At 31.8% G+C, this 25,791-nt stretch overlaps 1 protein-coding gene across 1 annotated transcript in view; it reads right to left on the reverse strand.

The window, feature by feature from the left end:
• Nucleotides 1-25,791, reverse strand: part of LOC129231038 (gamma-aminobutyric acid receptor subunit beta-like) — a 518,639-nt gene that overhangs the window by 113,700 nt on the left and 379,148 nt on the right. The window contains exon 6 of the mRNA XM_054865286.1: nucleotides 12,751-12,888. Coding sequence (XP_054721261.1) covers nucleotides 12,751-12,888 — 138 coding nt within the window. The remainder of the gene's footprint in view (nucleotides 1-12,750; nucleotides 12,889-25,791) is intronic.

Here is a 25,791-nt window from a genome sequence, read left to right on the forward strand (position 1 = left end):
CTACATGCACGCAAAGTGAGAAATTGATGGATGCAAAAAAAGTCACAAATTTATATCTATATATATATATATATATATATATATATATATATATATATATATATATATATAACGAGACTTTTGAAACACTTTCATCAGCCGCTGCGCCTTTGTTGCGATACGTGTATTAGAGCTGCTACAGACCGTAACTTTCAACAACTGCTCTAAATATTTCTTAAAAACTAAAATGTTAGGTAAAATCATCTTTGTGCAACAAATTTCTGCCTTGCTTTGCATCCATCAGTTTCTGTCTTTGTGTGCATATAGCGCGTCAGTGATTATAACTTTCTTATGATTCTTTGCTTCTTATCCTCCCCTCTCACACCCCTTTGATTTTTGCCCAAGAGCTTAGATTCACTCTGTAGGCCGACATGTATATAAGCGTATATTATCGTGTATACATACATGTACTGGTGTATACATGTAAATGTACGTATTTACGTCTATACAGGTATATAATCGTGTTTACACGCATACATGCCAATATACTCGTGCTTCCATATTATATATACGCGAGTAGACATGTACAAAGACGCTCTGGATGTATCCACGAATTAACTCGTGTATACTTGTATATGTATGTATGTACACTTATATGCGTATATATGTCTCTCGAGATACAAGTGTATATGTGCATATGATGTTCGTTCATACGCGTATATACTCGTATATACACGTATATACACGCGTATATACGCGTATATACTCGTATATACACGTGACACGTACATATACGATACACGTATATACATGTGACACGTATGTACTCATGTAGACACGTATACACTCCTGTAGGTAATCACGTATACATGCTTATATACTCGTATATACACGTATATACTTGAGTAGGCACGTGCATGCATGTATCTGATGTATACATGTATCTACTCATATAGGAACGTGTTTACTCGTGTATATCACGTGTATACACGCATGTACTCGTGAATATACTTGTAGCCATAAAAACAACTGAAATATACAAGTATTACGGTTCTTTATAATGGTTTTGCATCTATTTTTAACTATGACCACTTTACCCCATGCTATGACCACTTTCCCCCACCCCATGGGGTAAAGTGGTCATAAAAACACAGGGAAAAGAAATTTCTATAAAACTACTAAAATCAATATTTTTCTTCCTAAAATTCAATGTACCGTGTTCTTTAATAATGCAATGTAAATTAACAACAAAAAAAGTTAAAGTGTTTAAAGAATTTGTTGCATTTATTATAAACCTAAGTTGGAAACCTACGATTTTATGACCACTTTACCCCACCAGACCCTACCTTTTGTATGTTATCATGGTTACGTTATTTACTCCCATTGATATTACCCCATAAATATTTTTAAAAAAACTTAAATGTAGTTAATAAAACTAAACACTGGCTTACAGATTAATTTCGTAATGATTAATGAAAATTTTTAATATTACCAAACCTCACAATCTGGCCATTGTAGCTGATTTTTTTCCGGGGAAAAAAAGTGGATACGCAAACGAACTTTATTTTGACTCCTTGGCGTTTTAGTTTTTATTCAGATGAACTTACTATACGATCAATCCATACAGGTTCGACGGATGGGTGCGCTCGAAAATTTTTATTCATTAATTCTTTTTTTGAAACTCGTATCCCTAAAAGCTGCATATGAAAGATGTTTAAATCCACTTTTTTTTTTCTAAACTGGAATTTTTGATTTTTTGATGGTCATCAAAAGTGGTTTTCGTAGTCAAAAATAGGATTTTTATACCTTTGCATTTCGGCCAAAATCTATTGGAATTACATTTGTGTCAGTTAATTTAACGCTTTGATGTTCAAGTGCATAAAATGATATTATTACATGCTTAGTTACGTGGATGTAAATTAATAATTAAAATAATGGCAGCAGGTTAAAGTTCAAGGTCAAATGTAAAAAAAAATCTCATTTCAAAGGGGGCTAACTTGCGTATAGGGCGGAAACACAAAATGAAATATAGAAAAAACTACTCATTGGATTCGCACTAATAAGAATATGTAACTGTTGCTGTGTATTTGTTTACCCTTCATATATTACAGCAAATTAAAATCGGAAAAATGACAAAAATGACGTTTTTAGACCCCTGTAAACGAAAAGAGGATGGAATTAAAAATAAAATTTCTTGGCCAATTGAATATTCCATTCAAGTACTATACATGTTTTAGATATATTGTTTGTGTATTTGGTTTGTAACAAAGATACAGAACTTTGAAATTGAGTAATTTTGCTAGTTAATTCACACACTAAAACAGAAATAAAAAGTGAAAACTTCATTGCACCTTCTTAAATTACGTATATTCTGCTCTATATAATACATTATACTGAAAAAAATATTGTAAGTATAAAAATAATTATTTTAATTTTTTACCTTAGAAATATTTAACCTTAAATTAGTAGTTCATACTCTTTTGACAGCTTAATTAGTTAATTCATAGACTACACTGGTAATCTACACACAGAAATTTTCAATACATACACACATACTCTTTGTACATTAATCTTTGTACATCCTGAAACATATCCAAAAACATTATACATACAAAATTTAAATTTAAGAGAGTGCGGTTTTATTTCTTGTTTGAGTGTATTTTTGAGAAAATGAACTCAAACTAGTAGTCCTGTAGTTGTAATGATGGCTCAAGTATATGGCGTTTTGGAATGTTTTACCAAGCCACATTCATAACTTGATACTTTGAAACTACACCAGGACCAAGACAATGACAAGGGCTCTAAATTTAGTGATCAACACAAGCTATGTAATAACCTTATTGCCAATAATAGGCATTATATTTTAATAGTCTTTTTAGTAACAAACTATTCTTCATACCTATTGCTAGTGGACAATAATTTTACTGTGAAAATATTTAAATAGGGATGCATAAAGCAGTAATTAGATGTTGCATTGGGAATGTTATTTGCAGAGTCAAACCTTTTTTGCAGCATTTTTTCAGCTAGTTTAATATACTGAATGCTCACTAGGATACATGCAATGTTTAGTAGCAAAAATGCAAAAGGTATACATTTCTGTAGGAATTGAAGTGTGAGTTCTAGTATTCTCTTAATATCTTTGCAAGCTAGTCTTAGTATCATTTCTTTTTGCGGTTCCTCTGATTCCGTTAAATTGTCCAACCATGTGATATTGCATAGAAATGCCGTTGCGCTCTCAAATTGGCATCCGTTTCGTGGTTATATAAATTAACAAAGTTCTTTCTATTTTCTATTGAATTTGAGTAAAGTATCTCAGTACGCCACATACTGTGTGTACTACTGTGTAAGTTTATTTTCTTAAAACTACACTCAAGCAAGAAATGAAAAACGCACTTTTTTTCTTTCTTTCAACTTTGTAGATAATGTTTTTGTATGTGTTTAGGCAAGTTAAATAAGTTAAAGTACAAACTTGTTAAGTTAAGGTTGAAAACGTGTGTGTGTAGATTATCAGTAAGTCTATAAATTAACTATATAAGCTGTCAAGTATGAACTACTCATTCATGTCCAAATACAGTCGAGCCCGCTTAATGGAAAAGGCAATTTGCCAGGAAATATTATTCTAATAAGCGGGATATTCCATTATCTGGGATAAAAACAACACACATCAACGGTGTAGTACATTGAAATTTTATTACATTAAGCGGGATATTCTATTACCCGATATTCCATTAAGCGGGCTCGACTGTATGTCTAAGTTATCAAATTTAAAAAAAAAAAAAATTTATACTTACGATATGCTTTTTCAGTATAATATATTATATAGAGCGCGTTGTACGAAATTTAAGAAGGTGAAATGAAATTTTCACACTTTTTATTTCTGTTTTAGTGTGTGAATTAAATAGCAAAATTACTTAATTTCAAAGACCTGTATCTTTTTTACAAACCAAATACACAACACAATATATATAACAAGTATAGTACTTGAATGGAATATTCAATTGGCCCCGAAATTGTATTTTTAATTCCATTCCCTTTTGGTTTACAGGGGGCTAAAAATGTCATTTTTGTCATTTTTCCGATTTTTGAGGAGCTGTAATCTAGAAAGGATAGACAAACACATAGCAACAGTTACATATTCTTATTACCTTGGTTCAAGTGATTAGATTTTTCCATATTTCATTTTGTGTTTCCGTCCCCTACGCGAGTTATCCCCCTTTCAAATGAGTAAAATTTTTACACTTGACCTTGAACTTTAACCTGTTGCCATTATTTTATTTATTAAGTTACAGCCACGTAACTCCGCATATACAAGTAATACTAACCTCTTATGCACTTTAACATCAAAGCGTAAAATTAACTGACATAAATGCAATTTAAATAGATTTTGGTCAAAATGCAAATTACTAAAAGTCCCATTTTTGACTACGAAAACCACTCGATGATCTCTAAAAAAATTAAAGTTTCAGTTTAGTGAAAAAACAAAAGGGGATTTAAACATCTTTCATATGCAGTTTTTAGGGATACGAGTTTCAAAAAAATTAAAAATGGTCGAGCGCACCCATCCGTCGAACCTGTATGGATTGACCCTATAAATATTACTTTTTAAAAGCTTTTGCTGACAGCAACCCAAGGCCATGTGCATAAAAAGAAAAATCAGGTTTAAAAATTCAGACTTCAAGATAATCATCTTTTCATAGGGGACATATTTTTCTTGGAATTTCGAAAAGTATATTTTGTTCATAGCTGTGTTTATGACATTCATTATAAATGAAATATTACAAATAGTTCTTAGCCAGTAAATCAATAATTATTTATTAAAACTAGAAGGAACACATGCAAATTATTTCTCTGTGATAAACGTGTATTTTTGAGTAAGGATGACTATTTTTCACGAAAAATATCGGTACAGATGTACCAGCAAATTTTGCTTTCACTTAATGATGTTCATATTGTGTTAGAAGTCACAGATAATTAAGACGTAAGAGGGTAATATTACATGTCAGATGACTCGCCTTCTTGCCCTTTCCATTTCCGATTTTCACGATATTTGGTGTGAGGGACACATATGACAACATAAGTAATTCTGCCAAATTTTAGAATTCTGCTTTAAAAATTTGACAAAATACAGGGTTTTAAAAAAACTGAAAAAGTACGGAAAAAAAAACAAAAAATTGTGACATACAAATGACTGTAACTTCTCTCCTGGTTGTAGTAGAATAAAAATTCAAAAACCATTGTAAAGCTAAGAAACAGAGCCTTCTTTTGGTGAAAAACACGACTATGTCACGACAGGTCTAAGTTTCAAGGTCATTCACTGTGACTTTTGACCTTGAATATCTCAAAACATGCCCCTTACATTTTTTTCAAAAAAATATATTTTTTAGCTCTAACACTATTCTTCCACTACATCAAAACTCAGACTGGGATCGCAATGGCAAGGTACTGAAAAGAAAATCAGGAATGTTTACATGTTTTAGATTGTGAAATTCCATACGTCAGGACAGTCACCTTTTTGACCTCCTCACCATTTCCGATTTTAATGAAATTTCGGGTGAAGGACACATATGACAAGATAAGTAATCCTGCCAATTTTCAGAATTTTACTTCAAAAAGTTTACGAAATACAGGGCTGTTAAAAACTTAAAAAATTGCGAAATAAACGGAAAGTTGAAAGGAATGTTTACATATTTTTGTTAGATACATCACATTATTTCTGTAATAATAATATTGTTTTTTTTTTCGGGCGTATTCTTCATAAAATATGCATATTTTGACAAATCGACATTTTTTTTAAATTTTGAGCTGGAATAAGACAAAACTTTTTTATCCGTAATTAGCAACAAATCTTGGAAATAAAATCTTTAGAGTGTTTTGAGACATTCAAGGTCAAAAGTCACGGTGAATAACCTTGAAACTCAAACCTGTGGTGAGAAAGTTATGTTTTATATCAATTGAAAGCTATATTCTTTATCTTTGAAAAGGTTTTTGAATTTCTATTCTACTATAATTAGGATAGTAGTTACAGTCATTTGCATGTCACAACTTTCCGTTTATTTCGCACTTTTTAAGTTTTCAACAGCCTTGTATTTCGTAAAATTTCAAAGTAGAGCTCTGAAAATTGGCAGGCTTACCTATCTTGTAATATGTGTCCTTCACAAAAAATTTCATTAAAAGCGGAAATGATGAGGAGGTCAAGAAGGTGACTAACCTGACATATAGAATGATACAATTTAAAACATGTGAACATTCCTGTTTTTTTTTTTTTTTTTTTTTCAGTACCTTGCCATTGCGATCCCAGTCTGAGTTTTGGTGTAGTAAAAGAATAGTGTTAGAGCTAAAATTTTTATTTTTTTGAAAAAAAATCTAAGCGGGCATATTTTGAGATATTCAAGGTCAAAAGTCACAGTGAATGACCTTGAAACTTAGACCTGTCATGAGACAGTCATTTTTATATCAATAGAAAGTTCTATTTCTTAGCTTTACAACGCTTTTTGAATTTTTATTTTTTTATACTACAATTAGGATAGATGTTACGGTCATTTGTATGTCACAACTTTTTGTTTTTTTCGTACTTTTTAAGTTTTTTAACAGCTTTGTATTTTGTAATTTTTTTCAAATAGAATTCTAAAAATTGGCAGGATTACTTATCTTGTAATATGCGTCACTCACACCAATTTTTGTTAAAATCGGAAATGGTGAGGTCAGAAACTTATGTTTTTTGATTGATTTGACGTGGAATTGCGCAAGTGTATTTCTTCAATGTTTCGAATCAAACTTGAGGTTGTATCCGTATAGCTTAGTAGCTTAGTCTGTAGAGCACTATAGGTTTGTATCCTAACAGGCCTGGTTTTGAACCTCCGGTTAGTAGGTATGCACTTTGGGGACTTAAATATATGCGCTCTTTTAAAATTAAATCAATTAAATGTTAACTGCTTCACAAACTAATTTTACATTTACAAAAATACAGTTCACGTAACTCTTGATAGAGGTCGTATGTCAACTACACTTAGCCACCCTTATAGATAAAGATAAAAATACTACTAGAGCAATGACTGCGAATGGCTGCTTCAGAGAAGCCTCTATTCAAAATTTTTATTATTATTACTTTTCGATTTCAACCACTTAATTTAACAATGGACTTGATATTTAATCATTTATTAGGAAAATTACTTGAAATTTGCTGTTTTTACCCATAACCTCTTTTGAAAGAACAAATATAGTGATGGAAATGTATGGGATCAAAGTTGAAAATTAATCACCCCAATGAAGTGGAAATTAAATATCGTTCAAGATGAAGACAAAGCCTATGCAGTGAAAATACATCGTTTACGGCAAATCTGTGTGTCAAGGCAGATGTGACGTAGAGTTAAGCTCCATTCGCTGGAGTGAGTTTTTATTTGCCTGGCGCTGTAAACGTAGCGTAACGTATAAAATTTGATACATTTCCAGGATTTCTTCAGAACCCCTTATCAGACCAGGACCAAATTATCGAGGGAACACCTGGAAGTATAGAGGAAAAGGTGTAAATATGGGCACCCTGTTTTGTTTTTCCTTTAAATTTACTTTCAATTTGAAAAATTCTGGATTTTTATAATTCATTAACAACTACGGCAAGTATCCTATATGCGATTAGGCGGCATAATGATTAGTATCAAAGATTTCATTTCAAAAACGGTGATTTACAAAAAAATTTAGAAACAGCATCGAAAAAAATGGGGTGTAAATATGGGCACCCTTCAAAAAAGTCACCAAAACTACAGTTTAAAAACAGGATAAAACTACACAAGATGGTAGATAATTTATTTATTACATTTAAAAAAACCTACAGAAATCACAAACATAACTGACGTTTCAGACCCGCACAATCTAAGTGTGCCCACATTTGGCAGAATTAGATTGTGCCCGAATGCACACATTTCGTCCACACCTCTACCCGAGTGGCTTTTAGGAACTTCCCATCCCGAAACATGCAAGTTTCATCGCTTGAGAAATAATTTTTATTGTTTTATAGAAACTATGTGGTTTATTAATGAACACTCCTTTAAATGAGGGCCCATATTTACATAAACGAATCCTAAGAAATATGGTCCACCCTTACATGTAACGTGAAAGCGTGCCTGACTAAAGATGTGCTTCAAGAGTAGCTTAAGATATTCGCTTTCCGGATGTCATTGTGAAATTGTTTTTAACTAAACATAAGAACAGGAAAAGAAAACAATTTCACATGCCCCTAAAAAGTTCGCAGTCTAAAAAAGCACTAGTTTGTACAAAAACTCAAGCTTTATCCACAGTACTTAAAATAAAGTTTCCAAATGCTCTCTGCGATCTTATATTAATAAATTGCATGTTAAACAGTCCGCACCGCCAGTCTCCACTACCCCCTTAGCTACTAAGAGGGAAGCCCATCATAACACCTACGTCCATTTTTTATACCTTTCCCTCTGTACTTCACCTCAAAAAAAGTATTTCAAATCGGTTCAGGCGTCTTGAAGTAAACGTGCATAAAAAGTCTCCGACACTGTGACCCTACATTTTAAAAATCAGTTAAAAATGAATATCTTTCAAATCCAAGCATTCTTCAAATAGCAACACACCATAATTCGCCATATTTCTTCCCCGTGCCCGAATTCGCCTCCCCCTCTTTTCTTTATCTGGTCTGACACTAGTTTTAGTCATTTGTGGAAGTTTCATGAGTTTATTCCACACTGCGTTGCCGTTTGGGGCACCTATTCTGATTTTCGAAAACTTGAATTGTCCCAACAATATTTGTAAATGCTTTTCATTTAATTTATTTTTAGAATGTTATGTTATTGTTTTTAGAAAAGACAATGATTCAGAATATCCTTCGTGCCGAAAACCTTTTTTATGAAGGCAAACATAATAAAATGTGCGTGCGTCGACCTCAATATATCAAGTGATAATACAAAATGAGATGGCCCAGAGTGAAGAACGAAAATAAATTCATTTGTGACTCTTATTTAGCGCATCCGAAAATCAATCTTATGATTGTTATCTAAATATTTATTACTAAAATGTAAAACTTGGATGTTTTTATTTTATAAAATTCTTTATGCGTATTTATTATTAAAACCTGGCTTTCAAACCATTATTATCTCTTTTACATCGTGTATTGGAAGAGGCATAGTATTGGTAGGGTGTTGGAAACTGGAAGGGGGACGAAAATATGATAACTATTTTTATTTCTGGTAAAAGTGTATATTTAAAAAGAAAAGAAATTGACGGAAAACAAATTGTTTTTCATGTACTTAAGCTTAAATATCATGTGTAGGCATAGTTGGGGGCGTTAAACTTTTTTTTTTGGACTGATTGGTCATAACATATGGTACTAAGAGGCCGAAAAAGTTAAGTTGGAACGAAATATGAAGCTTTTACCCTATATAAATACATCATATACGTGCATTAAGTTTTGTTTGTTCTCTACCACTTTATGTAGTCATACAGCACTGCATTAGAAATAATAGAATCAAGAGCTGGGGGTTCTGAAAAGCCAGGAACAACGAAATAATTATCCAAATTCCTCCAAAAAGCGCTTTCATTTCCTCCTGATCGCATTTTTACATTCGGGGGTGAAATTACTACCACTCTTGCACACGAAGACATGGTGCAAAATTTTCAGTTTAGCGATGACGTTTGTAAAAGTAGAGGCATTCTGCCAGCTGCATATTCCAAATTCTCAAGCTTTCATTTGAGTGTACACATTCCAAGCATCGGAAAATCTGCACTTGGAGAAGACAAGTGAATGAAGAGAATTCTGTAAATTACTCCCTTTATTATGACGACGCAAAAGCATTATGACGTAAGAATGTTTACATTCCTACGTCATAACGCTTATTACGTCATGCCGCAATAGTGTAGCTCCGATGTAGAAACTAGAAAGACTAAAATTTTTCAACTTGTTTCCTTGCTTAGTTGTTAATATAACGCCTTTATCTGAATATTTAGTAATACAAATGTCTCTGAATGTTTTGCAATAAAATCTTAGAGAGGAAGCCAAAATCTTTCGAAATTTATACTATTATCTTACCATAATTATTACTTACTTATTTAAACTCCGAAAAAACTAGTTATAAAACATTGAATTTTGTTACTTATATGCAGATAATTCACGATTGCACTTAAAAGCAATATACGCTATGTAATTTGTTTGACAATATTCTTATGGAAATGCACTTTTTCTATAAAATGTAAGTGATATTTTTAAAAAAGGGAATCAAGAAAAATATTTGCGTTGTTAATCATTTCAAAGAGCATAAAAATTCTCTCTGCGTTTAGTCAATTATTGTTTTTAAGTTGTTTGAGCTAAATATAGAAGTTTAGAGCGCGAGACCGCGAGAATCGTGAACTTTTAAAAAAATCAAGCGTAAAAATAATTTTGACGCGGGATATTTTTGCGGCTTTGTCACTTCTTTTGAATTGAATCACTAAAACAAATAAGTAAAAGGGATACAAAAAATGAAAGAAAAATACATCCATAACAACGCCGAGAAAACTGGATTTTACCCTTTCCCTCCTACAGCATTTCTCCCCTACAAATTCTCTTCCCCAATCTGACTTATCCTACACTTATTACCATCGATCTATTAACAATCTCCCAAAGCGATTAATTAGCACAACTAAAGCTAAATCGTGCGAAAAGTACGAGACACGTCAGATTTTGAAAAGATGAGAGCTTGAAAATTTCAACTCATTTGAATATAGTGACTTAACAAACATCGCGAGTGCAAAAATAATCCATTCTTTCGCAGGAGTTAAGTGTGTGTGTTTGTGTGGAGGGGGGGGATGTTCAAACTTGCGTGACTGACGAGTATTTTGATTTTACATATTCAAACAAAAATGACCGTCAAAGGAAAGAAAATCTGTTCAAAAACGTAGAAAAGTAAAACTTGCATTGTACTACACTCAAAGAATTAATGCAACAGTTTACACAAATTATGAAGAAATCAATACTACCTTTTGCACAAACAAAAAGTATGTTAGAAATTTAGGACCTGATTTGATATTTTGATTATGAGACCTGCAGTAAATTTCACCAATACAAAAAAAAAGGAGTAGTAATACTCTGTCAGTTGCAATATTTTGTGGAATAAAAATTAAGAATATAATTACATCAATAAAAAAATCATACTCAATTATAAAAAGCCCACTCAAATTTCAGTAGAGAATATTTTTAACGCCGTTTTCCTTCTAATGGAAACTCTAAAGTAGAAGCATACGCTGCAATACTGAATTTTAATTTAAAAAATAACTGTGTGTTTATAAGATTCTCTTTTCTTCAAATTATTTCTGCTTTTTTTAAAATTTTTCGTTTTTTCTATTTAATAACAATTAGGTGCAAACAAGTAGCTTATTTTCGTATTGGTTACTGCTGGGAAAGCTTTTAATACCATGAAATTGAAATATAATGTAGATGACACAAATTTATCTTTCTTATTTTTGACTCTGATAATATTCTACTTCTGAATACAGTAGGTGTGTGCATATATTTATGTAACAAAGTGCTATTGATAGTATACGGTTTACTGTATAAAGACTTTTACAGTTCTTGACTAAATGAGTAAAAATAAATATGTTTGAAAAGATAACAGTAGCAATCATTTTATCAGGCTTTTAGCTGCTGTTTCGGTTTCAGTGTATCCTAAAATGGCGAAAACATATACATCTGAGGCAAAAGCATGAATGTAAAATTCCTAACATTTTCCATTCACATTTTTAAGAAAAGGAAACTGCTTATATGCACTTACACTCAATAGAAAAATGTCTGGAAACGATTATTTCTGATGTTTATTTCAAAATGTATCAAATTTTATAGAGTTGAGGACATATTGCTTTGATTAAAAGATAACGTTAACTCCTTTTGTACTGTATATCTGCACACTGTCAATTGCAAAGTATTTAATTACTGTTTTCTACTTTTTCTCATGCCCCATTTTCATTATTGTGCTTGTTGAGGAAAAAGTGTTAAAAAGTAAAATTATTTACAAAAGGTAAATCGCATATTTCTAGAAGCTAAATCAAAATTAGAATGTTCTCAACCACAATGCATTTAGGAATAGCTAGGGATATTGTGCTTCAGTGCATTAAAGATAAGTGTTTAAAACTGTACTGAGATAAAGTACGTAATCCCGATTTACACAAATAATTTTAAAAGTTAAAATAATGTGTCTTGATATAAAATTATATGTTACATAATAAAAAAATATATATCACATAAAATTACCTTTATAATTTAATAACTAACAATTAAAATGATATAATACAAAATACATACTCAATTTCATAAAAAATATGCTGACAGAAAGGCTGTGTAATTACATAGCTTCAACTTTGCCTACATTGATGTCATATAAATACCAAAAAAAAAAAAAAAAACACTTAAAAGTACTGTCACATGAATATAATTCCATCTTTATAAGAAATGTTAGCCATAAGAACACACCTACCGATTCCTTTCGTTAAAGATCATGCATAAACACATGAACCATTTTGCTGATCCTTATGTTATAATAAAAATATAAGATTTATTCTTACCATGTGAAGATACGTATCTTAGTACACGACACTAAGGACTTTTTCAGAGAAATGACAAAAATGTATGTTTACCTCATCGTACCTCGCAAGAGCTAATTTCTTTAACCAACTTAAAACAAATATAAAACTTATTTTTTTTCTGCATTTAAAACATACCTTTATACCTTTATGAATCCTTATTGGAGAAATATCTTTTTCCACGTGATAAACATTTTCTCTTACCTGTAGTGAGTGGCACTTCTTTTGATCTTTGCCTATGTCCAACAACCTTGAACTGGGGCAATTCAACATCACTGGACATTTTAATTGATCTTTCATGCTCTAGCCAATAGTATCTTATGTCTCTCATCGTATAACCAACTGAAAAAAAAAAAAAGATAGCAGTGATTTAATTATGTTCAATTTGTCTTACATCGTTTCTGAACTTGATACAATACTAACAGAATCAAGCATAAATACTAAAACACATAAATAATTTCTAATGTACATATCTTGCATCATTCGATGCATTGTGCGTTTCTAGACAATGCGTGTTTTACGTCTACAATCATCAATGCCACTTTTAGGAATGCATTACGAGTTGTGTTCTTTTATATAATCTTAATGGGTTTCTGTGTTTGCGTCGTGTCTCTTTCAAAAAATCATAAGTGCCTTTAGCGCCTTTTTAACGTCATACAGACAGATATTGATTCAAGGCCATGAACTATTGCTTTAGTTTAGTTGAGCACGTTTATTGTGTACAAAGATATTTTCGTTACTGACTTTTTCACGATACAAAGCAATTAACAAGTAACTGCGAATTTTTCAATACGATTATAGCAATATGGTCTCTGACAGCATGTTAAAAAATTGATTTTTATAATATTTAGATAATATGTAATTTGCATTAAGATCCATTGCATACTATTTTGGAGCAATATTAGTAGCTGAAAAAAAGTCCCATTCAACCATACGACTCTAGATTGCAAAGCAAATATTTATTCATTAAGAATAGCTATAATATAACGCAACAAGGGAACGGAAAACATTTTGCAATTTCTTAGAGTATATAAACGTGAATAAGTAAAGGTGAGTTAGGTTTAACACTTGAACTTACAAAACAACAACTCAAAAAAGTTCACAACAAACAGTTATTACAAATAAACAAATTAAACACTAGTTCAATTCAGTCAAAAAAAAAAAAAAAAAGTCGAGAAAGTACTACAGAGAGAAATTAACTGAACTAACTCTATGAAGTAGTCAGGAAGTTAGTGTTATTTGACAATTGTTTAGTCATTTTTTTCTTTTTCTTTTTTTGATCATCAGATAAATCAACACTTACTACAACATAACTATCAAAAAATATTTCAAATCATGATACTTATACATGAATAAAGTCTGATTGCCTGAAAGCCTATTTAGTGAATTATTGCAACTCTTTATCACTCAAATTCGATCATATTTTAAAAAAAAAAAGAGTTTGAAACTTATTTTTACTTCCTTTTACAAAAAAGGATGTATTGTATTCGCGAAAAAAATTTCACTCAAAAATCGGCCTTAATTTCCATTTTACTCACCCCCGAATGAATGTTGAGTTTATTTTTCAACCCGACCACACGTGGATATATGCCTAGGAACGTACAGACACCCGAAATATCCATTTTGACGATCCCCGAGTTAATTACAACGAGTTTTCACGTGACGTCTGAATGTGTGTATGTGTGTATGTATGTCGCATTACTTAAGAACGGAATGTCCTAGAAAGTTGAAGTTTGGTACTTAGACTCCTAGTGAGGTCTAGTTGTGCACCTCCTTTTTTGGTTGCATTCGGATGCTCCAAAGGGGGTCTTTTGCCCCTTTTTGGGGGGGAGTCATTGTTAATTTCGATGTAAGCTCAAGTGGTGTCATAATTTGGCGGGCGAAATATCGCCAGTCTTTTGGTCGCCAAGTTTTGTCGTCAATTTGTCGACAAATTAATTTTTTTTAAAAAAATTCCTTTTTTTAAATCTGGTTTCAATTTGGCCACTGTTGGTGATATGTAGAGAGTAAACTATTAATTCACATTAAAACTGCCAATAATGAGAAAATGACATTAAATTGGAGTAAAAGGAAGTCATGTGAGGCACAAATCAGCTAGTTTACATATATTTATGCGTTAGAAACGCTTCATTATTTATTTTTTTTAAGCAAAAATGGAAGGTGAGAAATAAATTTAATGTGAGATTATTAGCACAAAAAAAGTCCTAGTTGCAGAAAATTTAGGTATTTTTATGGGACTTTTGAGTCAGAAAGGGTCAAATTAAATACATCTGTTGTCATTTCGCAAGAATAACCTCATTATCATTGCTTACCACTAGAAATAAACACAGCTTTTCAAAAAAAAAAAAGACAGCTGACGCATGAAAGAATAACTGTGAAAGCCTCTACTTGTAAAAAAAATACTTTCATGGTGCAGAAATGTACTTCGCTTTTAACAAACTTAGAAAAGAAGGAGATGGAGAGTGATGTTCTTGAATATAAGTTTTTAGAGTGTTTGTCCTTCAGATTTCGTGATACATTCAGGACATTTAATTCAGTGATAATTTTTGATGCCGAATCAATGGCTCACATATTGTGCATAATTTGTGGTCAGAAAAATGAAAAAAAAAAAAAAAAAAAAAAAAACAAATAGAATGTTTGATTGCGTGACATATAGACACTAAAACTGACAGACTGGCCGACCGAAAGACACATATCATAATAAACATCTTATAATAAAACCCCAATTTCCTTAGGGTTTTTTACATTATTTTGAAATATTAGGCCTATTTCATTAAGTTTTTGTGATTAAGTAGAATAAAAAACAAAATCGTTAGTTTTTTACCGTTTTCTGTACCAATTCGCCGATTCAACCAAATTAACATAATAATATGAGTGGATCGGGAAAGCAAAAAATAAATAAATAAATAAAAATTAAATAAATGAATAAATAAATAAAGTGTTGCATAACAAAATGTACAGAGTGTCCCAAAAACAACGCATAAACACTGCGCAGCTAGATTTCTCGTTGGGAGTACATAAAATCTGACCAAAAAAGCGTTCCTGTACGATCCATAGTTTACGAGAAAAATACGAAAAACGTCACTGCCTGTGCAAGGAAAAACACTTTATTGGACATATCAACAACAGTACTTGCATAACTTTCCGGACGATAATGTTTAAAACGTGATTACACGTATTTGTTGTTATACATAATGTACGTATATTGCTGCTGATATGTTCAACAAATTGTTTTGTCACCAACAAGGAATCTAGCTGTGCAGAGTTTATGCGGTCATTTTGGGACACCCTGTATAGTTTTTTTCCCTTTTTCACGCAACAGCAAATTAAGTATTTTATTTCTCAACCATAATGTTAACTTTCTGTGCAAACATAATAATTCGGAGCAAAATCTACTTCATCTTTATGTTTTAAAGTTTGCTCATCTAGCTTTAGTGGACCAACATTCACTCAAGAATACGCATTGCAAAAGCATGCTTACTTAGCATGATAAGATAAACAAAATTAATAGCATGTATAATTTTTTAAGATGCTGATTTCGCAACCATAGGACTATTGTAAAATTACGTTACACACGTTCAGGTTTTTATCCACATGCATTAATGCTTACGAAACAATATTTGAGCCCGTGTAGGCATTTTGACAGTGCAAGTTGCAAAATCTCACCTGGCAGAGAATGAAATTACATTTGTTATTAGTCTTCAAGAATATCATATTTTAATGCCAATACAAACCTTATATGACAATTAATAAAATACGGTTAATAAAGCTTAAAAAGTGCTGCAAGTTTATACAAAAGTTTATAAAAATTATATAAAGCATTTTTTTCCAGAAAAAATGCTTTATGATTCCAAATTTCAATTGCAAGCTAATTATCATTGATTTTGATTTAGTAAAATAGTGAAGCACAACAAAACATATCCCTGTTATTATGCAGACCATTTTACCTTGACCTAACGTAAATCAAACAGCCAAACATTTTTGAGAACAGTTTTCATGTTTTTTCCAAGATTAGACCCAAAGCAATAACAATATATTTTAACAACAAAGCAATTAAAAATATCTTAAAATTCAGGAGAAGAATATGTTATATAAATACGTAAACATCAATGTTTATTCGTAGTACATACAAAAAATAAACTCAAGTAAAAGTAAATCAATATGTCAAAAACGTGTTCCGACACAGTTGAAGAATTAGCTAGCTCAGAAGCGTGAGCTCAATCCAATCACCATACCGTTTTTGCTTCATATCCCAAAAAATGAAGAAAACCGTTTCATTCTTTGAATAAAAGGCGTCGGCATTGATTGTGACATTTGAAAATCATTGTACAGTGAAAAGTTTCTAGAAATGTGATCAATATCACGAAAGATTTGCACGAAGATTCCACATAATCTTTGGCCAAGAACCGCACCCATAAAAATAAATTGGCCCGCGTCAGTGGTTGACAAGATTTATGATAAATTGCTTTAAGGTCTACTAGAGCTTTAGCTTCGACTAGTATAATGCCTACATTATTCATTTCGTTTCGAAAGGGATGTATAGATTTAATCACTGTGATCATGCCAAAAGAAAGCAGAAAATATCACAATGGAGATGAATCTTCTCTTCCTCTATGTCTGTCGTAAAGGCGGAAGAAGCGCATCAAGCATTACGTCAGTGACTTAGCCACACATGGCTGTAAAAACATGCCGGTGCATGACAAGCATACATGCTGACATAAAAATTTATATATATATATATATATATATATATATATATATATATATGGCGAGTTTTAAAAAGTAATGCTTCATGCATCATAAAAACTTAATGATTCTACAACAGCAGAAGCTGTTACGGACGGTATCCTGAACTTTCATCTGCACAAAACTACCATTCAGTACATTCAAAACGAGCATATACATATTTGCTCCTTCGCTGAACATAGGTATTAAAACCATTTTGGAAAATCAAGTTTATGCTTTTTGTGCCGTGATTTTAAATCTCTTTTAATGTCATCCCACTCTTGTGTCATCATTAGACTCGACCTGTGGCACGTAGGTTGGCTTTCATCTGTCCAAACGGATGAAAGTCAAAAGGGGCCCAAGTCTCTAGTGACCACACTTTAAATGAAATTATGTTGCTTCACTTGAAAGGCATACAAGAGGCAGACTTGAAGGAATCTCACAAACTGTTTTTTTTTTATTTATTTGAAAATATATTTCCTTTTTATCCTTTTCGATGAAAATAAGCCCAGAAAAGCTTTAAAAAAACGTCTAATGATTATGTGCGTACATAGAGGTGATCGTGAGTGGAAGCTGCCTTTCTTTAGAGGAGAGTCTCAGACCTTCACGTTCTTACCAAAAGTCACTAATGATAGTTTAAAAATGTATTTTGTGAAGTATAATTTTAAAAAGTTCTGGAGGAGAGGCGCTTACCATACCCTTTCCTCTCATTTCACTAAATAAAACTTGAAATGATGATTTTGGGATATTAATTTCAAACGATTTCCAGGGATAGACACCAACTCCTTCCCGAACGTCTCAACATATACAGCTTAAATTTGCGTTTTTTTTTTTTGTTTTTTTTTGAATTTTCTAGAACAGCGCGTGAATTCTGCTTGTTTTTCTAACACTATTGAAGATATCCTCAAAAGCGTTTCATTCTCACAACATACATTCTCAAAAAGTCTCCCAAGAGAGCATTTAAACCTTTCTCGTTTACTCAGCATCGCACAACAGTCTAAAATTACGTTTTTAAAACTAATTTGTAAGGAGAAAATCTTTGACGTCCCCAAAGAAAGCCTAAAGTTGACTTTATTTTGAAAAATAATTTGAAGGATATGAGTTAAAAACTTGCATTAGTTTTTTTTTTAATCCTTTCTTTTTAATGCCCGATTGATTTATAAGTGTTATCTTGCTTGAACATTTATTTTGAAAAATGCTCTTAATTTAGAATATCTTTGCAGAAAAATTAAAAATTAAAAAAAAAAAAAAACAGTTTTGGAAGCATTGATGAACTAAAACATAATCTTGAGTCAATTGGTTTTCATCTTGACTTATTTGAGTGCTTAAAACGAAATACAGTGGAAGTTTAATTAACCGAACTAGCTGGAGCCGCCACACCTCTTTTGGTGAATTGGAATTTTTAATTGTAAGAATTAAAGAAAAATTAGGAGAGCAGAAGAGAGCACGAACTTATCTGTGGCATTAAATATATTCACATTTAAAAAATGACTACTGTACATGATAATTTTAACTCACATGTAGTAGCCAGCAGTAACCATAATCTGAAGCACATGTCTTTAGTAATTGTCACACCAGTTAGAAAATTTATAATGTGAATTTAGTTATAGTATAGTAAACTTTAATCTGCATTGTATTGTTTATAAAACAATTAACTATAAGTTTTGCTCTTGTAATATAACAACGAGATTGGTGTTACGCTTTTCTTTGGAAATTTTCGAATCGATCGGTACATCGCTCGACTCTCAAATCGCAGCGATTCTCGAAAACATCCATCTTCAGACAGACAGATTCGAATTTCGTGGTATTCAAAGAATATAAGTGCAACGATGATACGAATGCATACTAGATTATTTGTGACTGTAGTAGAAATGACAGCCTTCGATGACATTGAGTGATATTTTTAATTAAATAAAAAGAAAAAAAAATGAAATGAAAAAAAAACATAGTTTAAATTTTTAAAGATATTTAATTCATATCATGTTTATCGCAGTCACGAATTGCGCTAGGAGCGTACATGTTGTGTTTCTTGTTTCTACTAATGGCTTTTATTGCAACCGTAATTTGAGTCCAAAACGTCTAAAGTCAAATGAATGCCAGGAGCTGAATGATGTTTGGTGTGAGCTGGATACTGTTTTCGCGTAAAAATGACTGTTTAAAGTCGAGAAAGTCATTTATAAAAAACGATGCCGAGGTACATGGGCGCTTGCATTATAAGCATGGAAAAATAAAATCAAAGAATGGACGTCATCCAACGGTCAAATGAAAACAATAAGCAGTTCGTGATTGCTCAAAAGCCAGCCAACTGATTTCGGCTATCGGTGATATTTTATTAAAATTTTTTTATAAACACTCTAACACAAAATGTATTTTGTTAGTAATCTTCAGTTCCTAGCAATTTGGGCAACTAAAATCTACGCAGCGTCCGCAAAAACACATTTTGACAGTTTATCGAGTCATTTAATACCATTTAAACAAAAAACAAAGTAAATTAGAATAATGAAGACGAACAAGCCCATTACTATATTCAAAATGACATGAAAATGCATTTACGTAGCATCTGTGCGGTACAAGCTGGTCGATTACGTGCCATCAAATGCAGCTGCAATTACATCTTGTTAGGAAAACGAGAGAAAGTCATGTTAATGCAGCCATATGGAAAATATGTAGCTGCGAGAAAAACTGGTAAATAGTCTAGTTCCTTAGAGAGGCTTTGATACATTTAATAACAATTCTATTTATCATACAGATTTGTAGATTTCCATTCATCAGTTCTACAGTTCTTGTATTAATTAAGAAATATTCAAAACTAAATAATAAGAAAAATCATGAATTGGTGCCAATAAGAAAATTTGAACCAAAACGACTTTAATTTCATTCAAGTTATAAAGATAATGTGCAAAGAATGTATCTTAGGTGTAGAGGGTATATGTACAAAATGTTGTTTAAAGAATAAGGTAAAAATACTGTAACCAAAATGACCTTAATTGTACAAGTCTTAAAGATAATGTGCGAAGGGTATATTTGTCGTAGAGGGTATATGTACAAAATGTTATTTTAAAGAATAAGGAAAAAATACTGTAACCAGAATTTAGGCTTAAATTCTTTAAAACAATTTTAACGGTAAACACTCAAGTCATGCGTCATTGAGGAAAAAGAAAATATGATTTTTTATTTCATTTTAAAGCACTTTATTTGGAACCATTTCGCACACAGAGCTAAATAACTAACAAACCAACCTATAGTTATCAATACGTGCTCAATTCCTGTGATTGTTATTTTAGTTGCTTGAGTAAAAGCAGTGAGCTGAAGTTTGGAGCTGCAGTATCTGCTTGTTTTCAGACAATAGGGGAGAAAAATAACTTTCATAATAGTGAATAAAAATTCACGGAATATCGAATCATTAAAACAATATTTTGGCAGAAATAGATAATGATGCACGTTTTACGGTTGTCTAGAGTCAACACAAATTCGCACATGATTTTCTACGGATTAAAAAAAATGCTTATCCCTTGTCTTGCCACAGAGATATAAACATATAAAGAACATTTACAAATGAAAATACACTCTGGTACACATATTTTTTAACACTATTCATTACTCAAAACTCACCAGTTCCTAACAACACACATGATGAATTGATATAATATATATATATATATATATATATATATATATATATATATATATATATATATATATATATATAGATATATATATATATATATATGTTATTTTTAACTTAGCTTTATTTTATTTATTTTTTCAAAAATAGAAGAAAAAAATAAACATTTAAACTCACCTACAGACTTGAAATGAAAAACAGCGTACTACAGAGTAGCACACATATCTTGACATGACTATATTAAAGACAATACCAAATAGTCTATCAGTGGTTTTAAATTTAAAAACTTTAATTTGCTGGTGGTAAGAATGTTAGCAAAAAACTTAGGGCGCTTTTGTCTCTTTTGTACTTTTATTTACATTAAAACAAGAGTTATGTTTAATAGGAAAAAAAATCATAAGAAAAACTTGTATGCGAGGAAGAATACAAATAAAACCGCTGATAAAAAACACATGAAACTATTTTGCGTGTATAAAATATGGAATAAGAGATATTTCTTCTATACTTAATGATTTTTATTTTTTATTTTTGCTGAACGGAAAAAAAAAAAAAACTTTTTGGTGTACTATCTTTTGTTCCTGATTGATATCATTGGAAATAAATCAAACTTATTTCATCAACAGGAAAAAAAATCATAATACATTCGACTTGTCTAGGGTAAATCTGATTTATAGAGATTCAACCCTAAAAATTGCTCTTGCCAGGGACATTTTTTCCCTCCCTTACTCAGTGACGTCATAGACTGGCGTGCCGACAAACAAACCGTTGCGAGCGCCGCTGCACAGTTACCATGACAGCCGAATCCGCAACAGTGGACCTGTTGGCGTCCGTATATGTAATTAACGGTCAGCAGTCGGGGCATTTGCATAAATTAAATGCACTCCACGGGAATCTGTCATCAGCAGATAGTCACGAGACTTAACGCAGCAGAATGTGGAAAGCTTGGAAGTTTTGGTAGTCTATTGTTGAGGAGATTCAGGAAAAAGAGCATTGAAAAAAGGAAAAGAATCGCGATAATGTGCGCTTTTAGAAACCGAAATCGTTAAAGAAAGAGCTTTAATGCGGCTGTTCAGGGAAAATAAAGTTCAGTCCGTGCATTAATCACATAAGTAATTAAGTATTTTAGTTTAGCTTTTATGCACATTTACGGAAAGTGAGAAAAATACAATGACATAAGGTTAAAAAAAGGAAAGAGAGAGTTCGAGCTTGCTTGGGAAATGATCTAAAATTTAATTATCATGTAATGAGAGGCTTATTTTACTTTTAGGAAGTCATTTTCAATATACAGAGAAATTCCGAATCGCCCTCAATGATTCATGATTCAAAGAAACGTTTCTTCACGTTACGTAGCATATGAAACAAAAACGCAGGTGATGCATGAAAACTTCAGACACTCTCTAATTTTTTGCTATATACTACAAATGCTCTATGTGTTCGACCTTGGTCACTTTCTTTAAACGTTCAAAAGCATCTTTCCGGTAGTGTTTGTCACAGCAAGTGATCCGGTCCTTTAGTACTAAGTCACTGTTGGTATTTAAGAGGTACATAAATATTTTCATTCACGTACCCTCATAAGATGAAATCCCGTAAAAGTACTGCAGAAACGCATCACTGCTGTTGTGGTGGACATTGATAGAAACATTATATTTAACTTTTTTAGAGAGTTTTAGCACCTTTGGGATGCATATCAGCAGGGACGTTCATAACTTAAATTTTTGGGATTACGAAACGTCGCCATTTGTGGAAGAGATCTTCAAATTTTGCTGAATGAAACTCCAACTTTCGCTGAATAATGACAATTTTACAGAATTGTCAGAAAAAAATTTGGCAAAAAAGGAAAATTTTTGGAGGTCACAGTGACTTCTCGTGACCTGCCATTAAAGAGCCCTTTCATCCCAGGTGACCATGAGCAAACACATAGAACTTATTTATTATGTACAACAAACAGTGTATCTTTTCATGCATCACCAGTGTTCGTACGTCATATACTTGTGAAGAAAGTCCTTTGAAACCCGATGAAATTCTTACGCAAACCTTTTGCGGTGTAATAGAATCAAAATCAGCATAATACAAAAATAGCGTAAAAAAAAGAAATCGATGCGCATAGGAGGTTGAGGGATATGCAGGATGCACAAGTTTCGTATCCAGTTTATTACGTTTGAGTGCTCTAAGCAAGGAATATTCTAAAATTCTCCGATTTACAGTTGATGGTAGCTTAGTCATCGAGCAATGCATAAATACGGAGGAAAATGATAACATTGTCTTTTATCATCACATATGTATTATTTCACAAGGGCTTTATCATTTATTTATCAATACCTCATCAAAATTCAACAGTAAGATGTTGCTTAAAAGATTTTTTTTCTCCGCAAACGGAGTAAAATAAAAATGAATTTACATTTTCTCTGATTTTTAAAAGGTTTACACATTAGAACACCGAGTAAGTCTAAGGTATGGGGAACTAAATAGTGCTAACAGGACGCATTATACATTTTACATTATCAAACGGCTAAATCTTATCATTTTCTCTAAATCATTTTTTTACAACTAATACAAACATATTTCTTTTCAGAGATTAAAACTTGAAGTTATAACTCCTATTTTTCAACAAGAATTTGATTGAATTTTTGTGCCACTAGACCCCGACTCTAAAGTCCAATGAGACTTGCCAATGGTCTGGCGGAACAAATGAATTAAATTACTGGACATGAAATCAATTACACATTTATTGTTTCATTTTTTTAAAATTATTTGAAATAATTACAAAATCCAATATTTAACCTTACAAAATAAAAGATTTTACAAAACATTGACGGTTAGTTTTAGATAGTGTAAGCAAATTTTCAAAATTAATCCCTTCATGAATTGAGACAGTGCGAAGCAAAGGGATGTAAGAGTCAAAATTAAAATGTTGGAGATAACCAGTGCAAGTGGTAAGCGAACCCCTCTTCTGTTTTGTGGCAAAATACAGTACTAATAGCTTTAGCAGTTACTGTTATACAGAATGATTTAGAAAAAAAAAATCAATAACAATAACATAAAAAATCAATGGAACTTCAAGTGTTTTACTCGAACCGTTAAAACTTCCACTTACATCCCGTTTCTTGTCACTCCGTTAGTTTTTTAAGCAGTGTTATGACCCTAACATTTTTCATTCCTATTGATAGACATGGGTATTTCTAATCCATTTGTATATTGATATGCCAATTTGTTATAATCAACAAGTTGTTGATGCATGATGCATTTTGGAAGCAAAACTCAAATATTTTGCCAAAACGTTTTCTTGTTCAAATTTGAATATCTGATTTGAAACACATCAGAGGGAAAAAAAAGAGTTTATTTTTACTCAATGGTTTTCTTAACATCAGCTAAGTGTCTAAACAAGGTTACTTTTTTTCCCTTACTTTTCATCGATTTTTTGTTGCTTCTTTTATTACATCATCCGGAATTATTTCCCCATCAGTTATCTTTTCTTTAACAGGAGGCTTTACACGAGACCATATAAAAAAGATGAAATTGCTTGAAATCACAGAAAAGACGATCATTTGATTGTAAACACAAGCAACAAATAACCCAGGATCCACCCGGTGAATTGCTTCAGTTTCACCTAGCATCATTTATAGATTATAATTAAGAAAAACCGGAAACTAGCTTTGTTTCACTGTAACCTAAGTTTCACTGGGCCCCGCTCTCGCTGAACGTTTACGAGTAGAACTATTTCCCTTCTCAACATTTTTCTCTTTCAAGTCAGTTGCCACGTGCATTTAGAAGGAAATCCCGGTTAGACCATGTAAGCAACGCGAATACAATCAAGAGCAACTTTTCTCCTTTTTTTTTCAAGCTACTTCAATTCAAACCAGTAACTGTTATGATAGCTATACAGTTAACTTCACAGAGCATAACTAATTTTTGAACATTTTTTTTGTTCAATAAGGCAACAAAGAAGCATCTAAAATAATAAAAAAACTATCAATGTAATTGAACTAAAAAAATACATGTAATGCTGATGTAAGCTGCAATTTATATTATACGCCTATTGCCTACACTGAAAAACTTATATTTTCATAATTGTATTTCATTGTCAAGAACTTTAGGAATATTTATGCTTGAATCAGCAATAATTTTAAGAAAGTGTAGTTCTTACAACCTTAAGAAAAAATGTTTCAAGTTTGACGCTGTTAATCTTAATATAATCTTAAAGTATAAAACACTGTCATATAAATGCAAATCATGTGAAACTGAATAGCCTAAAAAAGTTTAATAAAAAATACCAACTTCACTTCAAATTATGTGTTGGAAAAAAAACTAATATCGACCAAAACGTTTAATGTTAAGGTCTATAAGAAATAAGACACTCGCTAAAACTATTTACGTTCAGCATAAAATTGCACAAAATCGAATGAAACGCATTTTTCGGCTTCCAAAATGAACCCACTTCGAGAGAAAACTAACTACTTCCGTAATCGTGATGCATTCTTTGTCGGCTCTTACAGTTTCCCAAATACAATAACTCCAGCCAATTGTGACAGAAGACTCGTCAAGTTCTTCATCGTTATAGTCTCCAGGAGCATTTTGGTCTCAAAATAGAGAACTTTTAGAGAGTGGACGTGAGTTAATCCAGACTTATTGGACAAGAAATGCACTTAACGGGCCGTAACCTATACCGACGAAGAAACATTGTAGTTTTTTTTGAGGATGTGCAAAGGAATTTCCCGGTACTTTATAGTCGTGAGATAAATTATCATTGGCAATAGAACCTTATACAAAAAGTAAATAAACCTTAGATTGTTAAGAAATTTGTCTTGACCTTTTCATATGAAAATATACTTTTCTTCGACTCATAAGAATTATATACCATACATATTATCTCTCCTTCAGATTTTATTTGAGAAAAG

Source organism: Uloborus diversus, chromosome 10 (genome assembly GCF_026930045.1).
Source record: "Uloborus diversus isolate 005 chromosome 10, Udiv.v.3.1, whole genome shotgun sequence".
Lineage (NCBI taxonomy): Eukaryota > Metazoa > Arthropoda > Arachnida > Araneae > Uloboridae > Uloborus > Uloborus diversus.